The sequence below is a fragment of the Mixophyes fleayi genome, chromosome 2, assembly GCF_038048845.1.
Source record: "Mixophyes fleayi isolate aMixFle1 chromosome 2, aMixFle1.hap1, whole genome shotgun sequence".
NCBI lineage: Eukaryota > Metazoa > Chordata > Amphibia > Anura > Limnodynastidae > Mixophyes > Mixophyes fleayi.
Genome location: NC_134403.1, coordinates 149,694,114 through 149,721,766, shown reverse-complemented (window position 1 = coordinate 149,721,766; position 27,653 = coordinate 149,694,114). Strand labels below are relative to the sequence as shown.

General features: G+C 37.5%; 1 protein-coding gene across 10 annotated transcripts in view; it reads left to right on the top strand.

The window, feature by feature from the left end:
• The window catches only part of MAP4K4 (mitogen-activated protein kinase kinase kinase kinase 4), a 121,154-nt gene that overhangs the window by 82,621 nt on the left and 10,880 nt on the right, over positions 1-27,653 (top strand). Inside the window, exons 13-25 of one of the 10 annotated variants that reach the window (XM_075200216.1) lie at positions 1,030-1,191; positions 2,966-3,052; positions 4,754-4,981; positions 5,877-6,038; positions 11,308-11,538; positions 12,707-12,813; positions 15,566-15,717; positions 16,649-16,752; positions 19,304-19,482; positions 19,589-19,709; positions 20,517-20,699; positions 23,321-23,438; positions 24,600-24,824. In XM_075200216.1, coding sequence (XP_075056317.1) covers positions 1,030-1,191; positions 2,966-3,052; positions 4,754-4,981; positions 5,877-6,038; positions 11,308-11,538; positions 12,707-12,813; positions 15,566-15,717; positions 16,649-16,752; positions 19,304-19,482; positions 19,589-19,709; positions 20,517-20,699; positions 23,321-23,438; positions 24,600-24,824 — 2,059 coding nt within the window. The remainder of the gene's footprint in view (positions 1-1,029; positions 1,192-2,965; positions 3,053-4,753; positions 4,982-5,876; positions 6,039-11,307; positions 11,539-12,706; positions 12,814-15,565; positions 15,718-16,648; positions 16,753-19,303; positions 19,483-19,588; positions 19,710-20,516; positions 20,700-23,320; positions 23,439-24,599; positions 24,825-27,653) is intronic. The other 9 variants (XM_075200218.1, XM_075200224.1, XM_075200219.1 and 6 more) reach the window with 9 other exon arrangements.

Genomic DNA, 27,653 nt, shown 5'->3' with positions numbered 1-27,653 from the left:
CTTAGTTAAGCAACTTGCTTAATAGCTTTGAAATTTCCTAGCACACTGCGGAGTCTGATAGAAGTTTTGTAGGGTTACTCTGTTACTAGGAATTTGTGGTGTGGGAGTATAATTTTGTTTTTACTCTACACGCAGAAGTTGATAAAGCGATACTACTACTGTGCAATTTAGTCACATCAGACAACCATATACATAGGATGAGAAGCCTGTCTTTTAACATTGTTGTACTGTACCTTTCAGTGTGCCCCTGAGTAGCCCGGATTGCAACATTGTGTAAATCAGTCTTGCCTGGATAATACAGATTAAAAAGAAATATACGTACTGGACACATTTTAGGAGTTCATTTGGCAAACAATCCCATTAGAATGTTGAAACAGTAGAATTAGTGATTTAATACTTTAGAAACTGCCTCTCATTTGTTGTATTTGGAATGCAGACAATAGTAGATTTAAAATAATGTACGTTTTTAAGAAAAGCGGACTGTTGTGCTCCAAGTGGAACTTTATTTGAGTTACTGGGCCTGATTCATTAAGGAAAGTAAAACAAAAAAGAGTAAGTTGCACCTTGGCAAAACCATGTTGCATTGGAGTTGAAGGAAAATGTAAAATTTGATGGCAGATGTATAGTTGGGGTAAGGCATGTTCTAGATCAACTTTTAATGTCAGTGCAAAAATAAAGCTATAAAGTATTTGTGTGCTACATGAAAAAACAGCCAGTATTTAACTTATGTGCACAATAATAAACCCATTTGCACCCCTTGCATTGTGACATGGTTTTGTCCAGGAGAAAGCGTGCCGATTATTTTGCCTTACTTTCCTTAATGAATCGGGCCCATTATGTAGAAATGCTAAAGTCACATATGGCTTTATTTGTTGTGCTCTATAGATGGCTGTTTTCTGCCATTGTTTGTGTGTGTATTTATGTATATATATATGTATGTATGTACATATAATTAGTATAGCGTTGGTATAGAACGTGTAACCTGGTATTTTCTCTACTGCTGTTAAAAGTATTCCGTTCTCCAAACAGCAACAAAGAAGAGAGCGTGAAGCTCGACGGCAGCAAGAGCGAGAGCAGAGGAGAAGAGAGCAGGAAGAGAAAAAAAGAATGGAGGAAATGGAACGAAGACGTAAAGAAGAAGAAGAGCGTAGAAGAGCCGAGGAAGAGAAAAGACGAGTGGAAAGAGAACAGGTCAGTATTAGTAGTAGTTTGTGCATTGTTATACTTTTTTATTTTTTTCTTTGTAGCTAAGAGATAAGATGTGGTGGTTTTTGTTTTTTTTGAACATGCACTTTTTGAAAGGTTGGGAGTATTTGAGCATGACTTACTCATTCAGGCTGACAGATTACTTAATTACTTAAAGGGTTTATCAAAATTAAATGAGGCTATTTTTAAACCTCCCATTTTTTCCTACTTGTACTTTTGGAGGTTCCCTCCTGGACTCTCCCTCTATTTTTCCAATTCAGCAGAGTTCCATTACTTCTTAATGGTGACCTCTGCTGCCCCCTTCAGACTAATCTTTCACGAGCCAGAGATTTAGCAAGTGACTAGATGCTCTGATAATTTGCCCATTTGGTGAGTTTTACAGGAGAGGGGACCTCAACCAAAGGTTTGGGGGGTTGAGAAGGGGAGGGGGGGGGGGGGGTGTAGGAATTTAAAATATATTTGATGTCAGAATCTCTTGAAGGACAGTGTAAATAAATATTTTGTAATCCTTTGCAGAGGCGTTCACTAATTAAATATTTGCAATATTGCTACTTCCAAACTAAAATAAAGGAGGTTAAGTGACTAAAATGATGTCTTGTCTGTGAATCAAGAATTGGTTACGGATATCTTAAACTAGTGCAGATCGTGTAATTTAGGTTGGTATCATAAATGCAAATGTAAGTAATTTAAAACCGTTTACCCACTGAGTGTACATTGTGGATCAGACAGATTGTTGGCAGACTGTATGGGACATGTGGTCTTATCTGCTGTTGCAATTCTAAATTTCACATTAAACCATATATCCTGGATTGTGTATTTAATCCTTATGCCCATGAGTATTTATAACCAATTCACACGGTCACTTTGGCAATGAAATGCCTTCTATCACATGGGCTGGCTCATTCAAGAGACGTGTGAAAGATGCTATTTGATACCCTGCAGTGCAGGCAGCTATTGGAGGAATTTTGATATTCATTACTACGAAATGCCTGGAATAATTCCATTTGAATCTAGCAGATCAGTATGGGTGGGTACAGTGATTATTGTAAAGCTTGGAGCAAAGGATATTTTGTGACACTGTTACGATATCTGCATGATTTGTCTGTCTAAATTAGGATAATGTAACCTAAAATACACCTCTAAATCTGCTTACCCAACTAGGTAAATAATTAGAATTTTTAGTTTTCAATTTAAGGGAAAATAAATCTTTTATATTGGCCTTTTTCCTATATATTGTTAGATGTACTCTACATTCACAATCTTCTCTGCATAATTACTATGAGCTGCAATTTTTATTAATATGAGCTGCTGTGTTTACTCTGCAGAGGTAACAATGAATTGCTTGCCATAGATACAAAGTGAGAAATGTGACTTAATGCCCATTTTATGAATAATTGCATGACAGTAACTTAAGCATCTCCAGTGTTTGGGTATCGTAGAGTAACTTGAAGAAAGCCAATAGCATACATTGTTTTTCAGTCTAGTATGTTTTTACATGTGCCTCGTTTTTATAAGAAAATCATGTGCACGATAGCTGCAGAACCCTTTCTCTCGTGTAGCATTGCGGGAAACCATGGTATAGCGGATCCTGCTAGCAACTAAGTTTTTACTATATTTTTAATCAACCATATAAAGTTATTAACAGCTTTATTGTATTCAACTACAAGTTTGTGTACTTTTAAATTGTGGCTCTTGACATCTGGACAACCCATAGGTGCATGTGCATTTTTACAAAGTGCTCATGGTATTTGTGTGACAGGAGTACATCAGACGACAGCTGGAGGAGGAGCAGAGGCACTTGGAAATCCTTCAACAGCAGCTGCTTCAGGAGCAGGCCATGTTACTGGTGAGAGTTTAGTGATCTGATGCTCTAGCTAACAAGTTTTCAGGTCAGCTTTGTTTAGGCACAGCTGCTCAAGCTGTACAAACAATTAGCTGCTTTAGGAGGTGCTTTGTCTGAGGACGAGAGTGACAGGCACAGCTAAATGTAGACATTGCTTGTATGTGTTGTACTTAGGATCACGTGAAATAACTTTTATGCAGGCTAGGTGAAGCCGGGGATGTCTATAAAACATGACGTCAGTGGTTCCCAACCAACCTTTTCTTTTTTGGATTAGTAATGCACCCACCGAAACCGACGCTGCTCTAGTCATTTGTTCAACATGCACCAATATTAATAAAGTGTAATAAGTAAAACCAACAGCATGCTTAGATGTGAAAGCTGCAGTGAATTGCTGTTAATTTCTTTTAATAATACTATTCAAAATACTTCACATAAAAGCTGATTTCATAGTCCCTGTTAGTTAGAAATTCCTGTGACGCAGCCAAGTTCGCATCATGACCTGATGCACTTTGGGAAACATTGGAATTAGATTTGTGTAGTTTCGGTAAGACAAAGGTAGACTACATAGTTCTGCTGAGCTGAGATCCTGTCAGTAATCCCATTGAAGAAAGCTACAGCCAACATGTAATGGCTGGTCACATAGAAGAACATTAAATGTTAATACAATAGGAAATATCAAGTTCTGTGACAGTATGGAGATGCTATGTATTATAGCAAGCTAGTGTTAATTAAATATTTCTTTCAATTCATTTCTCCTACCAAAATGAATTTTTTGTTGCGTTGAACAAGTTTTCAGCACCAAGCCATGTCTCATGTTTTCTGGCATATTTGGCTTCATTTGGATTGCAAGGTGTTGTTCTGAGATGTTGTATGTGTGGCATGTACCTGCCATCAAACTATGCATTGTAATGCGCATTCATTTCTTCTCTGCATTCCATGACCTGAAAAATAATCTTCAGCATCTTTTCCAGTGGCATTTCATACTAAAGAAGATGGTTGTCCCAAATGTTTTAGCTAGTTTTTTTTGTGTGCTAGGATTCCGGTTAAGCTACAGTCGTCTTTAGGTTCCATGCCATATTTTTTTACATTTGCATAACTCGATTGGCCTAACAGACTTAAGGGGAGATTCATTTAGCCGAATGTTTCTGTAGTATGTTACCACACACAATTTTAGGTAATAACCTTTTGTTCTTTTTTGTTCACCCCTCATAGAAGAGCAAGCAATAAAAGAGCAAAGTTTTTGTTACTGTAGGTACTGGTAATGCATGCAGAAACGTAGCTGTAAGGTTACCACGGAATTTTGCGGCTAAGTGAATCGTCCCTTAGTGTGTTCGTCTTCTATGCATACCTCAGTGACATTATTTCACAAGGAATGATAGGTTGCAGGCCTAATATTGGTGCAGTCCACTAAATGACTGCTTTTCTTGTTTGCATCTGATTTTACCTGTATAATTACTATCACAATAACAAAATAGGCTTCTATTTTACTCTGTAATAACTTTGTGTTCTGTGCATGTAATGCAATCTTGCTACACTTGCAGTTTACTTGATTGAAGAACACAAATGATTTATTCAAAATACTTTCTTTTATATGTCTTGTCCTATCTTAACAGTCGGATGAGTAAATGTGAGCTGTGGCATGCATGTAAGTTTTGGCAATTGTATACAATACACCTTTCCATAAACTGAGTTGTTACATTTCAGGAATACAGGTGGCGAGAGATGGAGGAACACAGACAAGCAGAAAGACTTCAACGTCAATTGCAACAAGAACAGGCATATCTTATGTCCTTACAACATGATCACCGACAGCAGCCGCCCCAGCAACCACAGCCTCAGCAGCCCCCAATGCCACTGCAAGAAAGGAACAAGCAAAGTTTCCATACCCCAGAACCTAAACCCCACTATGAGCAGGCTGAACGTGTGCGAGAGGTAAGCTTATCTCCTTGCAGTTCTAAATATTAGTTCTAAAGTAAATAAAGGTGTAAATTGAAGGTGGAACAAATTATGAGCTCTCAGAAAATTTTAATACTTGCTGTTGATTTGATTCTGGGTTCATACTATCTGTATCTGTTATGGGTGTCGGGTGGGATTTGAGTGTTATCAGTAAATGTAATATGTGATCACAATATGTTTTGAGAAAAGGCTTTAAAAGTGAATTTACATATGACAGAAAATATATTTTCATGCTCTAGTTGTGTTTTGCAACTGTTGTATGTCCTATATAATAAACTCTGGGATAGTAGTGCTCATTGCACTACTATGATTTTGCTCATATCAAACTAAAAGGTCTTTTGGACTGGTAGTTGTAAATCTAAATATATTTTCTACGGATCTTAGACATGCGAAATGACATCGTGACTATAGATAAGTGCTTATGGTTTTCTGTTGCCTGGAATTTAAAGTAGTTTTCTTCATCAATCTGAAATTATTGTTTCTTTTTGACTGTTCCCATTGTTTTATTACCAGTGGTGGAAGTGGTGGTGTATATGGCAGTTTACAATGAAAGCAGTAGGAGTATACCATCATATTCCATACTACCACTTCTAAATTTCCACTTCAGACAGTGCTTGTTACTAAGCTAGACAAACGTGCAAAATATATAGTAGGACATTTTTAAAACTGAGTAGTTTCAGGTGGACACGTCATGTGTACTGCATATACACAAACCGATATATCTGTATAATAGACCTTTTGTCTTAAACAGAACTCTACAAGTAGGAGAATACCAGCAAGTTTACGTTTTTTTGGGGTTTTTTTTTTAACCAAAATTATGGGCTCATTCAGTGAGGATATGGCTTATGTGTGTGTTTTTATTATGATACAGGCAGAAGAACGCCTTAGGAAAACTAATCAAGGCTCTCCTGAAGCACAGTCAAAGCAAACAGGGAGAGTGTTGGAACCGTTAGTGCCTTCAAGATCGGAGTCTTTTTCCAATGGGCATTCTGAGCCTGCTCAGCCTGCCATGCATAGGCCAGTGGAACCTCAGGTATGATGGTACTTAGTATTGCATAATACCACTGCTGGCTCTCTTGTTTAAATATAGTTTTTGTATAAATTTTTACATTTTAAGTATTTTATATATGCTTGTCATGCAGCATTGTATAAAAATAAAAGTTCTTTGTTTTTCAGCTGTACATTTAAATAGATTACCCCAGATCTCTTAAATATTCACTTGATTTACGAACATAGACACAAAAAGATGTCATGACTGTGAACTAGAGTTTGTGGTTTTCTCTTGACTGGAATTTAAAAACTAGTATAATCCGTGTCCATAAATTTATTATTCACTGTAGCAAATCTTTCCAGTTCACTACAAATGTTCATTGTTCTGTAGGCTCAGTGCTAGACAAATGTGCAGTTAAATCTGAATGCTTTTAAGTCACAATGTCAGAAGACATTTTAGAGAGTCTTAATTGATTGTAACTTATTTTGTGGAACAGGAGACATAACAAACATTGTATATGTTGTCATACACATAGTCAAACATTATCACACACACACACACACACACACACACACACACACACACACACACACACACACACACACACGAACACATTAATATACATGTAAGCATTTCTGCACATTGTCAATTTCCACATTATGCACCCAGTCTCAAGTTGCCTTCAGAAATCTTGTTAACACCATATGAAAAACACCTCCACACTTATGAAAGCTAACACATTCCGTTTTTTATGTTAAAAATCAAACAGAACAGAGATGATGAGTACAACAGACCACTCCTTCATTTCCATGGACTGTCACAGAGCTGGGTGTTTTGTCCTCCACTGGTGTATCCAGAGATAATGAAGTCTGTCTGACTGCAGTATTGAGCGAGATTTATGTTTTTTCATTAGAGTTCTTCCCATGTCCCCCTGCATGACCAATAAGGCCATCTCATCACCACTGTGCATTGTTTTTCACAGTCCAGTTACTATAACACTCTGCACCTAGCAATTGCTGGCATTTCCTAACCACCAGTAACCAATACCTTTTGATGTATTCAAGATTTAATTATTCCTAGAAATTACAAACCTTTTATACCCAGCAGGGACCAGTGTGAGACCAGCACTAGCTGCTGCTGTCTTATTGGAACATTCCCACAGTCCCTGATTGTTTCTTTTATACCTTTTTTGCTAATGCTGCAGGATTTGTTTTTATTTATTTTTTTCGTTTTGTGCATATAAAGTTAACTTTTTTGCTCCAAAATCCATAGATATTCAGGTTCTATTATACATTCAAATAGTAAGTTTACAGGTATGAGACATTGCTGTCTAGCTTTTAATGTGGAGGGTAAAACATTTTTTTTTTTTTATTGCCTACATACAAATGCAGAGACTACCACTGTTTTTTATAAAAAAAAAAAAAGTAAATATGCATGGTATGGCTCATATGGAGTTACAATAAAGTAAATTCTTTATAAAAATCCAATGACACTGACCATTTCCTTAGCCCTATTTGTTGTTTATTCAGCCCAATGTCTCATACAGTGTTTCCCCTTGCTTTTAATGATGTGACACAACTGTCGGCACCCTTGACTCATTTTGTAAAGTATGTGTGTAAAAATACTTTTATGTAGTTTTGTTTCATGTAAAAATAGAATACATGGTACATTGCTAATTGTTATTTTCAATATACTCCACATATCCCTATTGAATATATTGTGCTTCTTTTTTTTCCCTTGAAGAATGTTCACTCTACAGAGCTAAATGAGACACCTCTCCAATCGCTAAGATCTTTTCAGGAGAGTCTACTATACTAGCTAGTCCAACTGTAGACTCAATTGTGTCCATGGACTTGCATTTGGTGTTTCAGTCCTATGAAATCATTGGTAGTTTCAGCCAATGCCATGCTCTCATTTATAGGGAAGAAGAAACAGTTTGTCTTACACATAGGCCAATAGCAAGTGCAGTCCTTAGTTGCAGTGACAATAGAACATGGAACAATGCAGTGGGACAGCTGTAGCTGTGAGCTCAGGCAGCCAGCATTCCATCATGCACACTTCTTGGAGGTGTAAGCTGTGTCCTTTCCCAATGTGCTGTAAAATGAATCTTGTTGGGAAATCAGAAAATACCCACTAAAATTCAGAAAAGTGTTTAGTCTTTCTGATAACACTACTATAAAATTTGAATACATGTCAGACTTCTGTGGTTTATATTTGTTTTATAAAGCTATATAACGCCCCAAACCCCCCCACCCCCGAAGAAAGATATTTTTGTATTGGTGCGGCATGTTTATACATATTATAATATATAAATAAAATATAGATGCATGAAAGTAATGTATATTGACTGCCAGTATACACCTGCTCCTCCTGACATACTGTAACCAGCCATGTTTGATAACATGCTTCTTTAGAGCTGTGTAGTGTGATGCAAATCTTTGAGAAGTGGGTTCCTTTATCAGAAAAAAGTTTGCTGTAAAGATCATTAGCAATGTAATGTGCGATATAACTTTATAACATAAACTCATAGTTGTTTGGCTACGTTATAGGGCTCCTGCACCATAGAAGTATCCTTTTCTCTCACTAGCAGAGTGCAGGATATTCACACGAAAATGACAGCTGTGTCCTGAATGGTCTGCTGGCATGAAGCATCTCTTATAAATCTGCTTCTAGACTTTTAGTAGTAGAACTTCTTCATGCTACATATGATCTCAGCAGTGTTTCTGTAATTTGCTGTTCTTAATAGTCCATTGCCTTCTGTATTCCACTGGTAGTTCTAGAAAGTAATGTTCTTAGTTTTATAAGTAATGAGAATGTCTTCAGTGGATGGCATGTTATCTTATGGGCATGTCAAGGTTTGGGGTTTTCAAGGCTGCTATATATTTGCCATTAAGTTGCAGCTATACCTTAAAGTACTATACAGTACACCTCTTATAATTGACATACAGTCAAGTCCATAAATATTGGGATATCAACACAATTCTCATATCTTGGGCTCTATACACCACCACAATGGATTTGAAATGAAACTAACAAGATGTGCTTTAACTGCAGACTTTCAGCTTTCATTTGAGGCAATTTACATCCAAATCAGGTGAACAGTGTAGAAATTACAACGGTTTCTATATGTGCCTCCCACTTTTTAGGGGACCAAAATTAATGGGACAAACTAAACAATCCTACATCAAACTTTCACTTTTTAATACTTTGTTGCAAATCCTTTGCAGTCAATTACAGCCTGAAGTCTGGAAGCCATAGACATTACCAGATGCTGGATTTCATCCCTGGTGATGCTCTGCCAGTCCTCTACTGCAAATGTCTTCAGTTCCTGCTTGTTCTTGGGGCATTTTCCCTTCAGTTTTGTCTTCATCAAGTGAAATGCATGCTCAATCGGATTCAGGTCAGGTGATTGACTTGGCCATTGCATAACATCCACTTGTTAGCCTTAAAAAACTCTTTGGTTGCTTTTGCAGTATGCTTCAGGTCATTGTCCATCTGCACTGTGAAGCACCGTCTAATGAGTTCTGAAGCATTTGACTGAATATGAGCAGATAATATTGCCCGAAACACTTCAGAATTCATCCTGCTGCTTTTGTCAGCAGTCACGTCAATAAATACAAGGGAACTAGTTCCATTGGCAGCCATACATGCCCACACCATGACACTACCACCACCATGCTTCACTGATGAGGTGGTATGTTTTGGATCATGAGCAGTTTCTTTCCTTCTCCATACTCTTCTCTTCACTCTGGTACAAGTTGATCTTTGTCTCATCTGTCCATAGGATGTTGTTCCAGAACTGTAATGGCTTTTTTAGATGTTATTTGCCAAACTCTACTCTGGTCTTCCTGTTTTTGTGGCTCACAAATGGTTTACATCTTGTGGTGAACTCTCTATATTCACTCTTGTGAAGTCTTCTCTTGATTGTTGACTTTGACAAATATACAACTACCTACTGGAGAGTGTTCTTGATTTGGCCAACTCTTGTGAAGGGGTTTTTCTTCACCAGGGAAATAATTCTTCTGTCATCCACCACAGTTGTTTTCTGTGGTTTTCCGTGTCTTTTGGTGTTGTTGAGCTCTCTGGTGCGTTCTTTCTTTTTAAGAATGTTCCAAACAGTTGATTTGGCCACACCTAATGTTTTTGCTATCTTTCTGATGGGTTTGTTTTGATTTTTCAGCCTAATGATGGTTTGCTTCACTGATGGTGACAGCTCTTTGGATCTCATATTGAGAGTCGACAGCAACAGATTCCAAATGCAAATGTCACACCTAGAATAAACTCCAGACCTTTTACTTGCTTAATTGATGATGAAATAACAAGGGAATAGCTCACACATGTCCATGAAATAGGTTTTGAGTTGATTGTCCCATTACTTTTGGTCCCTTAAAAAGTGGGAGGCACATATAGAAACCGTTGTACTTCCTACACTGTTCACCTGATTTGGATGTAAATACCCTCAAATGAAAGCTGAAAGTCTGCAGTTAAAGCACATCTTGTTAGTTTCATTTCAAATCCATTGTGGTGGTGTATAGAGCCCAAAATATGAGAATTGTTTCGATGTCCCAATATTTATGGACTTGACTATATAACCTGTGAGATTTGTCCATTGCCAGGGCCCATTATTTCTCTTGTTGAGAAAGATACTTCAGTCTCCAGGCTAATAGAGACATGCACATTTTGAACAGACTGGAAACATCTATATTTTTTTATGTGTCATGTTTTTCCTGAAGAGCCCTTTAAAAAAAACAAAAAAAAAACAAAAAACATGACGCCTCTGTAAAGCAATTGGCAAATCCATTCCTGGCCTCTATTACCTGAAGTGGAGATCCCAGATCGTGCCGGTGTGGATTTTCTTGTGTGTTTAAGTAAAATAACAACTCTACTTTAGGTTGACGTAAATTTGTCACTTTTCAATAAGAAATCAACAGTTGGGCGTGTGTGTGTGTGTGTGTGTGTGTGTGTGTGTGTGTGTGTTATATATATGTATATGTGTATATATGTATATATACATATACAAATTTATTTCAAGGTAAATCATTTTTATTGTCCACCCCATTTGTGCATGCTGCACCATTAAGCAGACTGCTTAAACCTTGTGCTACATGTCTCACTAACAGCAGTACAATCCATTCCCTTACCGTTTTGTTACCATGTCACCTTTCATCCCCACAGTTGTCTGCGGTGTTCTTGCCTTTCGTTTTTTGTTTTAGTGCTCGTCTGACTTTTTAGATTCTTTTCCATAAGAATGCAAAAAAGTCAGTGTTGCCAGTGCACCATGTAAATGTTTTATGTCTTGTTTTCTTGTAAGGTACAATGGTCTCATCTGGCATCCCTCAAGAACAATGTTTCCCCTGTCTCGCGATCCCATTCCTTCAGTGACCCTTCTCCCAAATTCGCTCCTCACCATCTACGTTCTCAGGACTCTCACCCACCCCCACGCAGTGAAGTTCTAAGTCAAAGTTCTGACCCCAAGTCTGAGACAGCTGAGCCCAACCAAAGGGCTTGGGCTCGATCAGACAGTGAAGAGGTGCCTCCAAGGGTAAGAAGTAGTAAGACGAGCAATTCTTGTGTGTGCAGCGCTAGATTATAGTGTGTCCGCAACCGGCACTCGAAAAAATATGTTTGCACAATATAGTAGTTGTTACAGTTGCATAATGGATATTATTCTTGTGCAACTTCTAGCACTGATGGGAATTTTGCATTTAGTGGTTGCAAACAACTTTTGCTTTAAAAAAAAACAACAAAAACTGGAATTTAAGTACTACTAGAAAGGTTTCCAGCCAAAAATAAATTGGAATAATACTTTACCTTCTATAGAAAAGTGAGGCATCAGATTTAAGTGCTTCATTACGGGGCATCAAACAGCAATGTAGGTTCTCATAGCTGCAGCAGGTTGAGGCAACTTGAGGATTCTTGTATTGGGGAACTACAAGTCCCAGCATGTCTTGTTGACCTGCTCGGATGTGCTGGCTCTAGTAGTTCAATGAATTGTACACGTTTCCTACGTCTGACCTGCTGCATGGGACATTTTATTTTTTATTGTGGGAGGTACACAATTCTTTAAAATGTAAGTGAAGTTTACCACTCTGATAACAATACAGTAGTTGATGGAAGAAGTACCTACCTGTACATACCTGTTTATCCTTGTGAATTGATAAAATATGTACAGTTTAGAATAGGTCTCTAACAGAACCATATCCATCCCCCAACAGTTTTATGTACATTAAAAAAAATTGGAGAAGTCTATTTTGTGGCCATTTAAGTATCACAAAGGGTATATTACGTAGAAATTATTTTTCTTCCCCGTTTTGTCAGCTCTGTGCCATTTTGTACACCTTGTATTCAGTTAAATGTATGTGTCTCCGCATCCTATTTTAGCTTTGCCGCTTTTATCCATGTAACTACATTATGTTGGTTTATTGGTCACTCTAACAGACGTCATCAGTGCTATTCTGAGAGGCTGGAGCAGCACTGTGTCAAACTAAATGTTCATGTAAATGTCAACAATATAACACAATCTGAATCAATTGTTATTGTTTTTACTGCTACCCCAAATTAGCATAATCTGGAACTTTTAAGTGTTAATTACTGCTAATTTAGTTGTAAGTGGCTATCTATATTTTTATGTGTAGTATACAAGGGATGCGTTTATCCATCAGGATACCTTATTAAGAGAACTTAATTTATGTTTTACTTTTCATACAAAGGTGCCTGTAAGGACAACATCAAGATCCCCTGTGTTGTCACGAAGAGATTCCCCACTGCAGGGCAGTGTGCAACAGAATAACCAGTCTGGACAGAGGAACTCCACAAGGTGTGCCATATACTAACAAGCTGGTATATTATGCTTTAAAGATAGTGCAGGGTTTGTTTGTTTTTGTCTTTTGACAAGTAGCGCACTCTGATGCTTGTTACCTAAAAGAAGATTGAATAGACCTGTAAACATTTACACCAGATACCACTTGTCTCAAAGAGTTGCCCTCTGTCAGTATGTCCCTCTAGGCAAAGTTCTTCATACATTTGGAAAAGCGCTCCTAAATTGGGGGCTGTAAACAAGATCTATTCTGCTGTAGTTAAAAAGTGGGCATGCTTTTTGCATCGTGACATAAAGTTTATAGGAGAAAAAGGTTTTAAGCATATTGTCTGACAGCTTGTGTTAGATGAGGCTGTACATTTCAACTACCTATAATAAGTAGAGATGCTCAAGCTCGGTTTTCTGAAAACCGAGCCCACCCGACCGTACGGGATCCGAGTAGGCTCGTGAGTCGGCTGGTTACTTTCACGTGTCCTTCGATCTGAATCGAGGCAAAACCTCATTGGTGCATTGTCGGATCTCGCAGGTTTTGGATTCCATAAGTACCTTCCTCCCCAGGAGATCCAGCGTCATTGCTCACACAAAAACAGGGTCAACAGTGTTCTTGTCACTCTCCAGTCTCCAGTGCTATTGCTCAGTGCCATTGCTCATACAGAAACAGACTGGAAATGATTGGAAATTAATGTTATTGAGGTTACTAATAATGTAGGGATAAAAAAAGAGCCAAATGATGTGATTTTAGCAAAACAAATAGGGATTTTAGAAACAAATCGGGATCCAAAACCAAAAAAGCGAGGGTGGTTTTACCAAAACATGAAGTTAATCCAGATGCAAAACTAAAACACGGATGTCCGTGAACATCTCTAATAATAAGTGATCTAGTTGTTCTGGAATATGAAACATACACACAGTTGAACTTAGTTTTCCTGCAGTGGGAAAATGAGCATTACTTATGTCAAGTATCATGGCTTTAATAGATTATCCCAAAGATGATATTGCCAGTATTGGGTGCTACAGGCAGATAATGGGTCTAATTTGCGGTTAGGGTAAATTTTGCAAATTCCTGCCTTTTGAATACAGCATACAATGACTGGACAACATAACACTGACTTATTTTGGACGCTCTCCCCTCCCAAATCTAAATTTGTCCAGACTGTTTAATTTTGTCTCCCTGCAATTCCACATGGTTTTTGCCAAGTTGCAAAATTACACCTTATAGCTGGATTGCTTCCATACTCTAAATGAGCCTTGTTATGTTCATGAATTAACCCACCAGTGAACTAAATATTGACTTGTACAGGAACTGGATTACAAGTAATATATCTGATCAGCAGGTTGCATTCCCTTATTGTTGGGGAAAAACGCCCAATATAAAAAAAAAGTATTCACCTTCTTTCATATTTCACATTCTATTTTCTTACATCATTTAATGTCAATATCATTATAGCCAAGTTTTGCCTTTAAGACATTGCCGTTTTAAATTACCCGAGCAAAGTCGCAGAATATTAACGACTTTGCAAAATCTGCAGTTTAATGTATTTACCCCGCATGACTTTTTTTTATTTCGATTTTTTTTTTTTTTTAAGGTGATGCACAGTGTTACCCTTGCACAAATTATGGTGCCTAGCTTTTAGTCTAAAAAATGTAAACCTTTGTTTCGTGGAACCATATTCTCTTTCTCCATGTGGTATGTGGGTCTCCCTCATTCTGTCTGGGAAAACTCTAGGTGAGATTTCATGGAGTTTCCTTCAAAAATAGCTGGAATTTAAATAATGACAATATCTGCTCTATTGTTGACCTCTGGGCATTTTCCTCAATCTACTATTGAAGATTTTGCCTCTTTCAGATTTGTGATAGGTCGTTTCTTGCATGGCTGCTCGGTTTTGAGAACAGTTGGTTTGACAGATCTCCAATTCTTTGATATACTTAATATGGAATGTTGAGTCTTTGAAATTTTTTTCTGTCCTTCTTATTGGTACTTTTCAATACCCTTTTCTTGGATTTGCTTTAATGTTCTATTATCTTCACGATGAAGCTTGTTTGAAAATGCACAAACCAACTCTGGGATTTCTCATAGATACTTGGGGATATTTGCTATATGTAAACCTTTTGATACACCTTAATTGTACACTCCAATCAGTTGTCATCCCTAGAGACAACTGATTGCAAAACATTTTTTCATTTTGTATCTTGGCAGTAAAGGTCAATACTTACACAATCAAATCTTGTCATGTTTGGTTGTTTGTACTTAAGAAGAAGCCTTAGTAGGGTTTTTTTTAAGAAAATGAAGTTTTAAAGGATCCTAGTTATTTTTGTAGCCACTCTAAATGTAACTGTAAATAAAAAATTGGATGCAAGAATTAATTGTTTAATGAGAAACTGAAGTTGGTCTGATGGTTCAGCTTTCTCTTTTCAGTACAAGTTTTAACAGGTTGTTTTTGGTTTTTTTTGTTTGTTTTTTAATCATGTCAAAGTGGTTCACTTGCAACAACTATTCAAGATGGGAATTCAATTCCAAGCAAAGTCCATTCAGAGCTGTACATGATGAGATTCGGCTGAATGTTTGTTACCTAAAATATTGCTGATTATTGCTCGCATCTCAGAGAGAGAGAAATAAAATCGGCAATGTTTTAGGTACTGTAATACCTTGATATAGACGCAACCGCACATTGGGCGCTTGTGCTGAATTGAATCACCTGATCTGTCATATTCAGCCTGTATAATGTATTGCATTCTCTTTGTTTCTCATTAGCAATATTGAGCCCCGACTGCTTTGGGAGAGGGTAGAGAAGCTTGTACCCAGGCCAGGCAGTGGCAGCTCTTCAGGATCAAGTAACTCCGGTTCCCAGGCAGGATCTCATCCAGGATCTCAGAGTGGATCTGGAGAACGCTTCCGCATGAGATGTAAGTATAGTCTCCATGTTTGTGTTTTGAATTGCTAGATATGGGTAACAAGTGATTTTTGCTAAACGATTTGTCATAATGGATCATGGAGCAAGCGGTTTTATTTTATTTTTTCCTTTGTTGAGAACAATGATTACCTACTTATACAATAAACAACAATAATTGTCCATTTATTTATGTGTATTTTGTAGCTTTCTTACATATTTGCCTGTGTAAACCTACACCATAGCAGGACTTTCAATTGCTACAACTAATATGTTCTGTGTATATTTTATGTCAACCTTTATACACAAATGACAAGCAGTGTGGTACATTTATATATTAGAGTTTCTACTCTCAAAAGAACAGTCACTCCAAGGTTAGAATCAAGGCTTCTCTTGTGTAAATGCAGTGCAAAAGTACTTCAATATTCCAGTCTATTGCAGGCTGGCATGCTGAATCCTGATTCTTTTTCTCTCTCTCTCTCTTTCTCATTGAGTTATATTATTCAGTAGATAGCTGACTGGGGTGATTGCCTGCATACATTTCCTGAGGGAAGATTTTAACATACCAAATATAGGATGGAAGCAGTTATAGGTGAATAAGTGAAATATATATTTTTTATTTTGAACTAGACCGATGATCTCGTATTTGATATATTACGCACCCCCAAAGCTTAAAATCTTGTACCGGATTGTGTTCTCTTTGTTTAAAAAAAATAAATAAAAAAACAGTACCAAGGTAAAATAGATTTATTTTACCCGATTTGCGTATTCGCTGGATCCACTGGAGTCTCCAATGTCTTTATCGGGTACAAGGTGCTCTACTATATTCTCCTACTGCTCAACTGTTTTAAAACATGCTTAAGAGGTTGTCAATACCTCTCCTCTTTTAACTTCCCATTTTGTGTATTTGTGTCCGTATAACTTATTTAGATTTTCTTACATATTAGCATCCTCAAAATCAGAAGGATCGCCATCTCAACGTCCTGACAATACAGCGAAAAAACCTGAGGAGAAGAAAGAGACTGGAAGACCTAGCAAGCCTTCTGTAAGCCTACTCTTACATTTTCCTTGCCCAGATTATACTTTTACCTGGGGTGGCCACTTGGCCTTTGTTTTATATAATACAGATTTTACTCGGCCTCTACTCTTTTTTGCATCCAGTGTGTATTGTATTTGGCCGGTCACTGACTTACAATATATGAAATATATTATTAATAATGCTTGTGCATTTTTCTACATGCATCTAGGTTTCAATTATCTTTATTTTATGTTTCTCTTTGCACATTTGTGACAAGTTAGTGTCCTGTGTTCCACATGTTCCCACTATTTAACATGAAGGGAAATTTTCCACACTAGTCACTTAGCATATTGCCCACAATACTAAACTTGAAATGTTCTTTAATGCAGTCAGCCTGAAGTCTAGTTTTATTCACACCACATGTCTTGGGCAATGTCCATCCTATTTAGCTTTGCCTGTTAATATTTAAACTGTAATATTTGTGTCAAATAGGCAAATTACTTGAGCTTCTTCTCTGACCAATCTGTCTCCCACACAGACTCACTGTTAGTAGTATGAGTGTAGTCTCGTACATGCACTCACTAGCAGGTTACAATCTGATGTTATGGAAATGGATTAATCCGCTTCCACTTTTACCCAATACATCAGGTGTCTTAAGTCAACAGGGCATTCACATGCTCTTGTCTAGTGCAAGGCAGCACTGTATGCAGATGCAGTATTAAGACCTTTTACTAGCTGTGAATAGAGACTTTAAAAATCTTTACGTCTCTGAATTTATTTATGCGAAAATGTGTATTTGCATGTTTCTCACAATTTAATTTTTTTTAGCTGCAGATTTTTAAATCCGTTTCTGCTGGTTCTGTGTGGGGATGGTGATATTGTTCTTGATCAGAGTATGTAAATGCCTTCTTGATAGAAGTTTTTTTCGACAGACTTTTTTTAAAATTAAATTGCTGTAAAGAGAGTACAAATGAAACAGGCAGGGCCCCCTGATGACCCCAACCCCTCCATGAACCAGGACCGTCTTTCCGACTGGGCATGATGGGCAGGTGCCCGGGGGCCCAGGATGAAAGGGGGCCCAAGGCAATGAAAAAAAAAAAGGGGGAATGATTGCTCTGCCCCTGCGATTGCATTCTTTCTTACCAGGGGGCCCGCTGTCCTCTAGTCTCGGTGTCTCCGCTGCTGTCTTCAGCCTGGCTGTCACCGTGACAGCCAGGCTGAAGACAGCAGCGGAGACGCCGAGACTAGAGGACAGCGGGCCCCCTGGTAAGTGTGTGCCGCTGGACCCCCTGGTGAGCCCGGGCCCGGTAAAAGAGTACCCCCTGTACCACCCTGATGGCTGCCCTGTTTTCCACCATACTTTTTCATTGTCTCCCAAGCTGGCTGATGAGTTAATGCAGTTCTTTACAGACCTTTAAATGTTTTTAGGAGGCAAGAATGTGTCTAAAACAAAACAAAGGAAGGTTTTCTATATATTTTTTATTTTTTTTTTATTTTTTACCATGAGGTTTCTATCAAAAGGACAATACATTTGAGTTGACAACCTGCATGAATTCTTCAAATGACATAGCTTATTGAGTCACTGCTCTTTATAAGATAAAGATTATTTCTTCTGTCTCTTAATTATGCATCCACACCTTCATAATGACCTATTATTTTTGTAGCCATCCTAATCCCTCCATAACTAAAGTTTTCATTCCTTTTTTTTTCCCCTTTTGAAACCTTTTAAGAAAAAGATTTTAACATAGACAATCTCGGTCTAGATTTGAATTTAAACATTGTAGATGGCATTGTATTGTGCTTTTTTGCTGTTTACATGAGTAGGGTTAACGATTTTTTTTTCTGTTTTCTCAATAACTTGTTTTCCCCTTTTTGCTTTTTGACTTCACCTTCCATGGATATGGCTGCACATTGCTCTCAAATGGAACTTATCCAGGGAGAAGTGGTAAGTAGCATGCAATTCAATCTGCTGTGAAATTGGCAAAACTAAATAAAAAATTATTTTTCCTGTGGAAGCTTAAAGACTAATTCTGCCCAGCATTAAAGAAATGTTTTTTTTGGAGGTGATGATGGAGACTGTTGGGAGAACTGCAGGACCTGAAATAATACATTTTTTACTTGTGCCTGGTGGATCCAGCAATTTAACAATTCTCCTCATGCACATAAATGTCTGTCTGAACAGGAGGTCTTCTCTAGTGTTCCAGCTGGCCTTTCTTGTATTGTCACAGCCTTTACCCTCTGTGGACTTCATATATCCACCAATGTGAAGTTCACAAGGGAATGGGCTTTATCAGCCTTGAACAAAGCCCACCCGAGCAGAAAGAGGATCTCCTGCTCAACCAGCTAAGATACGTCATGTGACCTATCAAAATGCTAGATTCGCTGAGCATTAGCAAGTAAAACTTATTTTATTTTATCAAATTGCAGATCACTGATTTCAGCCCAAAACGAAACTTTTCGTGTTTGGTGGAATTGACCTTTTTAGTGCTTATAAATATGTAATTTCAAAACCTAGATGTACGTAATTCACATATTTTCAGTGTTTCTGGTTTTTTTTACATTAATTTTGGCTCTATTTTCTTACAAGGACCTTACTGCTTTGGCAAAGGAACTTCGTGCTGTGGAAGATGTGCGACCTCTGCATAAAGTAACAGACTACTCTTCATCTAGTGACGAGTCTGGGACTACGGATGAGGAGGATGATGATATTGAACAAGAAGGAGGAGATGAATCCACCTCGGGCCCTGAGGATGCTAGAGCTATGTATGATTGTTGTAATCCTCTGCGTAACAGTGGTTTCAGGTCATTCTCCTTAAAACTGTGTGTTTAAAAGATTGCTGTGTTCTTTGTGCCCTTGCTTAATGTTTAGGTCCTCTCTTAATTTGAGTAATGGAGAAACGGAGTCTGTAAAAACAATGATTGTCCATGATGACGTTGAAAGTGAACCTGCCATGACTCCTTCCAAAGAAGGCACTTTAATCGTCCGACAGGTATGGCTTTCATTGAGTAAATACTACCTAACCAACTCATCCATTCATGCTTTTCATTCTCCTACATCACATCACGTTTGTTATGTTGTAGCAGTTAGCATCCATTCCTTATGGCAAGTGCTTTTTGTTTCTCTGCATGTGCAATATATAGATGGAGTCCATTCATTTCCTGCTTCCTGCATGTTTTGCGCAGACACTTTCTACTAACCTTCTAATAAACCAATGGTTTTCTGAACCAGAAGATTGTGCAGTGCTCAATCAATTAAGATGACATTAGGAATAGATAAGACCTTAGTGATTTGTCCCTTTTTAACTAATTCAAAGCAAACAATCTTAATCCAGTTTTCTAAAGTGTTTCTTTATGACACTAACATTTTAATTGGTGCCTAAACTGTGTGACACAATTTTTAGCTTTTGCTTCAGAAAATGCAAAGTTTGTAAACTAAATTCATAACTTCATGCTTGGTGGTTCAGAGTCTTGGTCAAGGGTAGTCGCCCAATGCGTTTGAATGTCAGACATCACAATGTAATAGGTTTTAAATGGCTGTTGCCATTGCCAATGAAAGATTAAATGTATTTATTTTATACCCTGACATTTTTGAGCCAAAATTTGAAAGACAGAAAAGACTTTGGCTTCCAAAACCCTTCACCTTTATACTGCCTCCTCAAGACATGAAGTTACTTGGCAGCTATGACTGCCCTCCCCCTATCAGTAATTGAATTGTAGTCCAACGTTTAGAATTTGCCAGGGATAGTATGTACTAAAGCAGCACTTGAACGAGACAAGTGTGCCTGTTTTTTCTACAGAGTACAGTTGACAAAAAGCGTGCCATCCAACTTGAGAGCAATGGCTTTGCCGGGCGTATTCACCTCTTGCCAGATCTCTTACAGCAAAGCCATTCCTCCTCCACCACTTCTTCCCCATCCTCAAGTCAACCGACACCCACCATGTCCCCACAGACACCCCAGGACAAGTTAACTGCTAATGAGGTATGTCTGACACAAGCTGGCTTATTAATCAGGAAACATAATTCCCATAGGGAATGGTAACACAAAATCTGGTCACATGCTTCCCGAATAACACTACTCTTGATTGTTAGCCCATACAGAACTAAACATCACCACTCTATTTGTGTTGCACCGTCATCTGCATGTATATTTTTTTATTTTTTTAAATTGATTCTGTTGTCCATTAAGTATACATTGGTACATTAAAGGTTCATAAGAAATTAAACAATGGTGAAAGTGTTATTCATACTCTATTGTTTAATGCCTATTCTCAGGGTTTCCTTTTGCTCTCGGCTTGCACATTGATTTGTATGTTGTTCACATTGGTATCTTCAAAATATCAATGAAGCATTTGCTGAGTTGGTGAAACAACCAAATGCAGCCTATATAATTACCATGACTTTCATCTGTAAATTGAGAGTATTAGGGGCCATATTTTAAGCTGCTAGAATACCTGCTAAATCTGCCCAATCATTTAATCCCTATTTAAATTCTAATAAGTGCTGTGGATACGCTAGTCCCGTTAATGCTGCAAGCTATGCGGATCTCTAAGGCAAAGGACCGTGGTCAATGCTTCTTGCAAGCTATTCATCTAAGTTGTTACCCTGCTGTATTCAGAACATAGTGAGTTTGCTTACCTTTAGTAGTGTTAACAGTTGCAGCCATTGTCAGGAGATATCCACTTTCTGTAGTAACAATGTACTGATTTATTTAATCCTTAAGGGGCATTGTCATTTGCAACATTGTTGATCATAGGTCAATATTGTACTGCACTAGAATGCAGAATATATAGATTATATAGATTGTTTAAAAAAGCCGAAGCAAAGCAAGTAGCAGCTCTTAATAGCCTTTAGCTTGGTTTGGACCTATTTACATTACCTGTTCTTTTCTCAAATGCAAATATACTTTTTCTTCAGCCATTGCATTCTTCAAGGCTGAACAGACAGAAAACTGTCCTCTACACATTCATCTAAATATATGTTGATTAGATACTCCTGTGTCCTGTATGTGTACATATTTTGTATGGAGCTGCTATCTTTGTGTAAGTGTACCATTCATACTGCTTCAGGTTCTGTTAAGCATCTAACTTCTTTACCATTTTGCTTCAATGTTTCATTTTAACATTTGGTTTGCATTATGCACACTTTCTTTTCCTTTTGTTTGTGATGTAAGCTTCACCTGCAGGAACAGATTAGACATAGCAATGAGTGAGCTTCACCCACTGTGTCTTGTGTAACTAAAGCTGGGTACACACCTATGAAATTATCCTGCAGATCACACAATTCACAACCGTTTGTTCAGGTATTGCAAGAGTGTGTATGCTCCCACCATCATGTTTTATTGTACCAAAACACATCGTATCTGTTGAATTGGTTTTCTAAACTTCCTAAAATTCATGGTCAACAATGGAGCAATATCTGTCAAATATGGAACTGATTATGCACTCACGGCCAGCGGCATAGACAATATCTCTAGAAATGTGTACAGAGTCACAATCTTTTCAGCAGATGGTTATGAGATGAAGTTCATTGATTGGAAGGTAAATTGTTTGGGTGAATTGACATGCTCATCGGGTCTTTCAATAGTTTGTGAAATAGTTACAGAAATTGCATATGTGTGTACCCAGTTTAATGCTGTAAGCATACTTCTAACTGCTTATGTTGGCTGTATGGTGCCATGGTGTTGTCTTCTGATTGACACAAACAAAACAGTGTTCCAACATATTGTCATTTCAAAGTCTTCGCACAACATATTCACGGTGTCACTGTAGGCACCCATAATTGACATGGCCCATAAAATATATATGTTGCACTTTGTATAAACCACACACCATTTGCAAACTTAAAACCCCCAAAAAAAATTAAGAACAATTTATAATCTGTTTATATGAATTTGCGTGCATAATGTTACCATGCCTAAAATTTACAGAGCAGAACAATTTACAGACTTATTAAAGCTTTAAAGGTGAATTCCACGTACTGTATTTTAATCTTTGTTAAAATTCATACTGCTTTCTCAATAAGATTTTTATATTGTCGTCATTACTATCACAAACTCATATCACATGTAAGTTAGCAAACATGGTAGTGGTTTCAAATTACCACTTTTAGGGCTTGTACACAGACATTGAAAAACACTTGTTGGCTGTAGGCAAAATCTTGTAGTTTGAGAAAACACTGAATGTTCATGATAAAAGCGAGGACAAAGCCCCCCTGCAGCATAATGGGCTAATTATAATTAGAGAGTGCTCCCATTGGACACCATCCAATTGTAACAGTGTGTTAGCATGTGTCAATGCCACAGACCAAAATATAACAGGTATTGTGTTAAAAACCAAACATTAGAAACTTGGGTAGGGGGAGGCGAGGTAACAATGTTCTTAGTCCTTTCGGCATCTGACTAAAATAAAAATTACCGTATATCCACCCCCTTACCATCGCAATATGCCAGTAACATTAGTTTTTGTTTTTCACCCTGCTGCTGTTTTAACACAGAAATATAACCAAAATGCCTTCATCTTTGTTCCACTATATTTGATGTATGTCAAGCGATATTCTGCTGTTGAATTTTGTTTTTGTGATTCCTTTTATGTTTCCTTGTAGACCCAGTCGGCAAGTAACACTCTCCAGAAACACAAATCTTCCTCTTCATTTACACCTTTCATTGATCCTCGTTTACTGCAGATTTCTCCATCCAGTGGGACAACTGTAACATCAGTGGGTAGGTATTGTCATATAAATAGTGAAGATCCAAATCTGTCAGCCTTGAAATGGCTTGCTGTGCATTAACTAGCAATTTTTGAAGAGTTAAGTCGTTTAGATCTTCCTTTCCCCAGTTTGAATTTAGTCAAATTATTCATATTGTCTCAAAATATAAACTACCCTGTTTTGCATCATAAAAGGAAATGGTGTAGTTGTGTTTTAATATGTATGTTTTCTCAAAAACAAATAAATAAATAAAAAAAAAGTTAAATAAATGGATATATAATAGGTGTTTGGGCATTCATCATCATTTATTTATATAGCGCCAACATATTCCGTAGCGCTTTACAAATGGGGACAAACATAATAAACCAATAAACAAACTGGGTAAAACTTACAAAGAGGTGAGAAGGCCCTGCTCGCAAGCTTACAATCTATGGGCATTGTTTTAGTGTGAACATAGTATGTGTTTCTTGTGCTCCAGGCTAACTGCTACCCTGCTTCTAACTCGCTTTTGCATTGTTTAATTTATCAAACTTAGGCAGGAGCAAACCATTAGTATTACTAACTGATGGAAGAACTGCTTCAACATCTGTGTAAACTAGCAGTACTGTGAAAGAACCATAGTCTCATTACTGCTGTCCATTGGCAGGACCCATCAGTGAATGATCATTGTGTACAACATTTGCTACAGCCTTTAACTAGTCATATTGAGTTGCAAGTGGTCAATGTTATATGATTAGACATGTATTGCAATTGTGGTTCTGTTGAAAATGAAATGTTAAACATGAATTTAACCTTCGTTTCTACATTTTGTGCATTGCTGGCCACTTTATTCAGTAAAGGTTTGATTCCTCACTGCATGCAGAGCTTAGCCCACGTGACCCAGGCACACAGATAGGATATCCAGCATGCTAACCGTGTGGGTCACATATCTTTGGACTGCTTTATGGCCATAGCCAATAAATAAAATATATACCCATTTCCCACCCCCATTGTCCAGATTTCAGTATTCCTTAATGTTAAAGATTAAGTTGTTGTGTTTAATGATGTTACGGTGTTACCCAAACCCAGTAGTGTTGTCTGCTTCCCCATCCTGCTTGCTGCGTGCAGTGTAACAAAATAAATGAAACTGAAATTATGATGTGTCATTAAACATGTGATTGCTTATATCTTTCAGGTACTTACATGCGCACACTGGAAGCTAACCTTAAAAATACTAATTTTATTTTAGTGGGATTTTCCAGTGAAGCACTGAGGCCAGATGCTATGAGGCAGGATCCTACAAGGAAAGGATCAGTTGTTAATGTTAATCCCACAAACACAAGACCACAGAGTGATACACCTGAGATTCGCAAATACAAGAAGAGATTTAATTCTGAGATATTATGTGCAGCACTGTGGGGTGAGTTGTTCTACCACCCTGTAAATGTGTAGAAAAAAACATATTTGCAATGGTTATTCAGCATAATCAACATTTTGCATTTCATAAAATAAGTGGCAGATGCCTTACAATTGGAAAATACGTGCGTGGATTTCTAGTACCCTGTATCAGAAGAGCTCTACAAAACATATATTATGATTTAATTTAAATACAAATGCAAAAGTTGAGGTGAATTAAGAAATAGGTATGTGTGTGGTAGTTCATCTAAAGCTCTACTAGTGTGTGTGTGTATATCTTCATCAGCTATTTATATAGCGCTACTAATTCCACAGGGCTGTACAGAGAACTTACTCACATCAGTCTCTGCCCCATTGGAGCTTACAGTCTAAATTCTCTAACATACACGCATCCAGACAGAGACTAGGGTCAATTCGATAGCAGCCAATTAACCCACTAGTATGTTTTTGGAATGTGGGAGGAAACCCACGCAAACTCGGAGAGAACATACAAACTCCACACAGATAAGACCATGGTCGGGAATCATATCCATCCATTTCATCCAGCAGGGATGAAATTTCATGAACTGTCTTAGTACAAAGGTGGCATCCTATCACAGTACCATGTTTGAAGTCACTGAGCTCTTCAGAACAACCCTTTTTGTATCACAAATGTTTGCAAATGGAGACTGCATGGCTAGGTCCAATTGAAACACCTCAATTCAATAAGTAACAGGTGTGGCCAAATTCTTTTGTCCATATAGTGCATATATCTCTAAAGCCAAGTGGAGACCAATTCCATTACTGGGGATTCCTGAACCAGTGAAGGCTACATATCCAACTACAAACTTTCTGATTCTGCTCCAAAAGCGATAGTGGATTGGGTAATTTTGTTGTACACAGATGAAGCTGTAGCTTTGACATCCACCTTACATAATCAAGACGGCACTACATTAGGGGAAACTGGAGGATTTCATTGATGGAACAAATTTAGTTTTCAAATTCTGCCACATCTTAATGACTGTGCAAAAGTAAGATGTACAGTTGCAGAATTCCGCAGATGGGTCATTAGTAATAATAGATGGGCTTGCTAAAGTGTTTGTAACCCCAAATACAGTTGATGCATATATTAAGGTAACTTTTTGTGTTGCTCTAAAACTTTCTGAGCGAAGAATGGAGAGACAAAAGGCATCTACACCACATGTTTATAAAAGTTATGCATATTTTACCACTGAACACTACTCTAAGAGTCTCTTGTGAAAACTACTCCACTGTTGAAGAGACATCAATGATACTTCAAACATCTCTGTAGTTCTCTGTATTTATGTAGTTAATAGTCTAAACAGTGTCAAGAGGACAATGTTTACAGATCACCGACGATTATGCCCTTCCAAGAGTGAATTACATTGCGAATTTTCCTATCATACAACCTCTGCTTTCTGATTAAGGACAGTAGACATGCAATTTCTACTACATCATTGATTTGCTGGAGGCTATTTTATAAAGTTGTGTGTATATATATTTTATATATATTTTATAAAGTTTTCAAGAGAACCTCATCATGTCCAGGTTTAAATCATTCGCTATAATAATGGAAACTGTTGATGGTTTACTTCAGAAATGCAGATCTGAAATAACAAAAAAAGCTGAAGTTGTTAATAGAGCACACTTGGGAAAAGAGATCAGCTGAAAACAGATATTTTTTCAATTTCCTGGTACACCTGTCATTTTTTGACTCTCAATCCCTCCACTGAAAATCAAGGGCTTTGACTTTTTCTTCTGAATGTTGCTGCCAACTTATTGGTCATCCTGAGACAACCTCTGATGGTTCTTTAGATCAGGGTATGAATGGAAGACCTTTTTCTTGACTCGTTATGGGCACTAAGAATATCTAGTGATGCTCTTCATTCCAGCACTTTATTATCGTTGTAATACTATGTTTTGGTCCATTTATGGTGACCTAAATTGATGACAACCTGATGTTTTCTGACAATCTTTAAAGTATACCAGAAGCAAGCAAACTTATTTTAGACTCTCTCCTCCGTCAATTATTTATTACATTTGACAAGTGTGCATTTAAGAAGACGCATCCAATTTCCCAGATACATCAATTCCAAAGAAGGTCTAAGTATAGAAACAAGCAAATTCAATATTTACTGGGATTGCTCATCCCAAAAAAGAAGAGAGAATTATAGATAAGTGTAGTTATTGCCTATAGATTATTTATTTATTAAAAACTTCTCTAGAACTAGTACTTTCTTTACAGATTTTTGGAGTTAATCAAATCAGCCATTAGATACCCAGCAGGCAAGCAAGGCTAGTGGTTGTGCATTGTTCTAAATTTTCTCATTTGTTTACCACTATGCAGTCTCCCAACCAACTGATTTAGGTAGATTTTTTTATTTTTTTTGTCTTCATGGCATCCTAGATAACGTGTTAGCTGAACAAGGCATTCGATCTACTTCAAAGTTCTGGAGGAGTTTATACTCAACACTGGGAATAAACTCAAATAAAGTTAGTAAGAAAACTGGATTCACCAATCAAACCTTTGAACAATACTGCTGATGTATTATTAGCTATCTACAGAATGACTTGAACATCTTGCCTACAGCAGAGCTTGCTTTTAAGAATACTAGACATAGTTCTACTTAAAAAAAGCTCTCTTTACTAACAAATTATAGCACCCAGCTTTGATTCCTTGTCACTTTATTGCCACTTCTATTCCAGCTGTTGGTGACAAACTTAGAACCTTACAAGAAAACTAGGAGCTCCTTCTTACATAATTCCAAAACGTTCAGGCATGCTAAAAAATGGTGGCTGATGGACTTGCAGAATCTGATTACCGTGTGGGAGA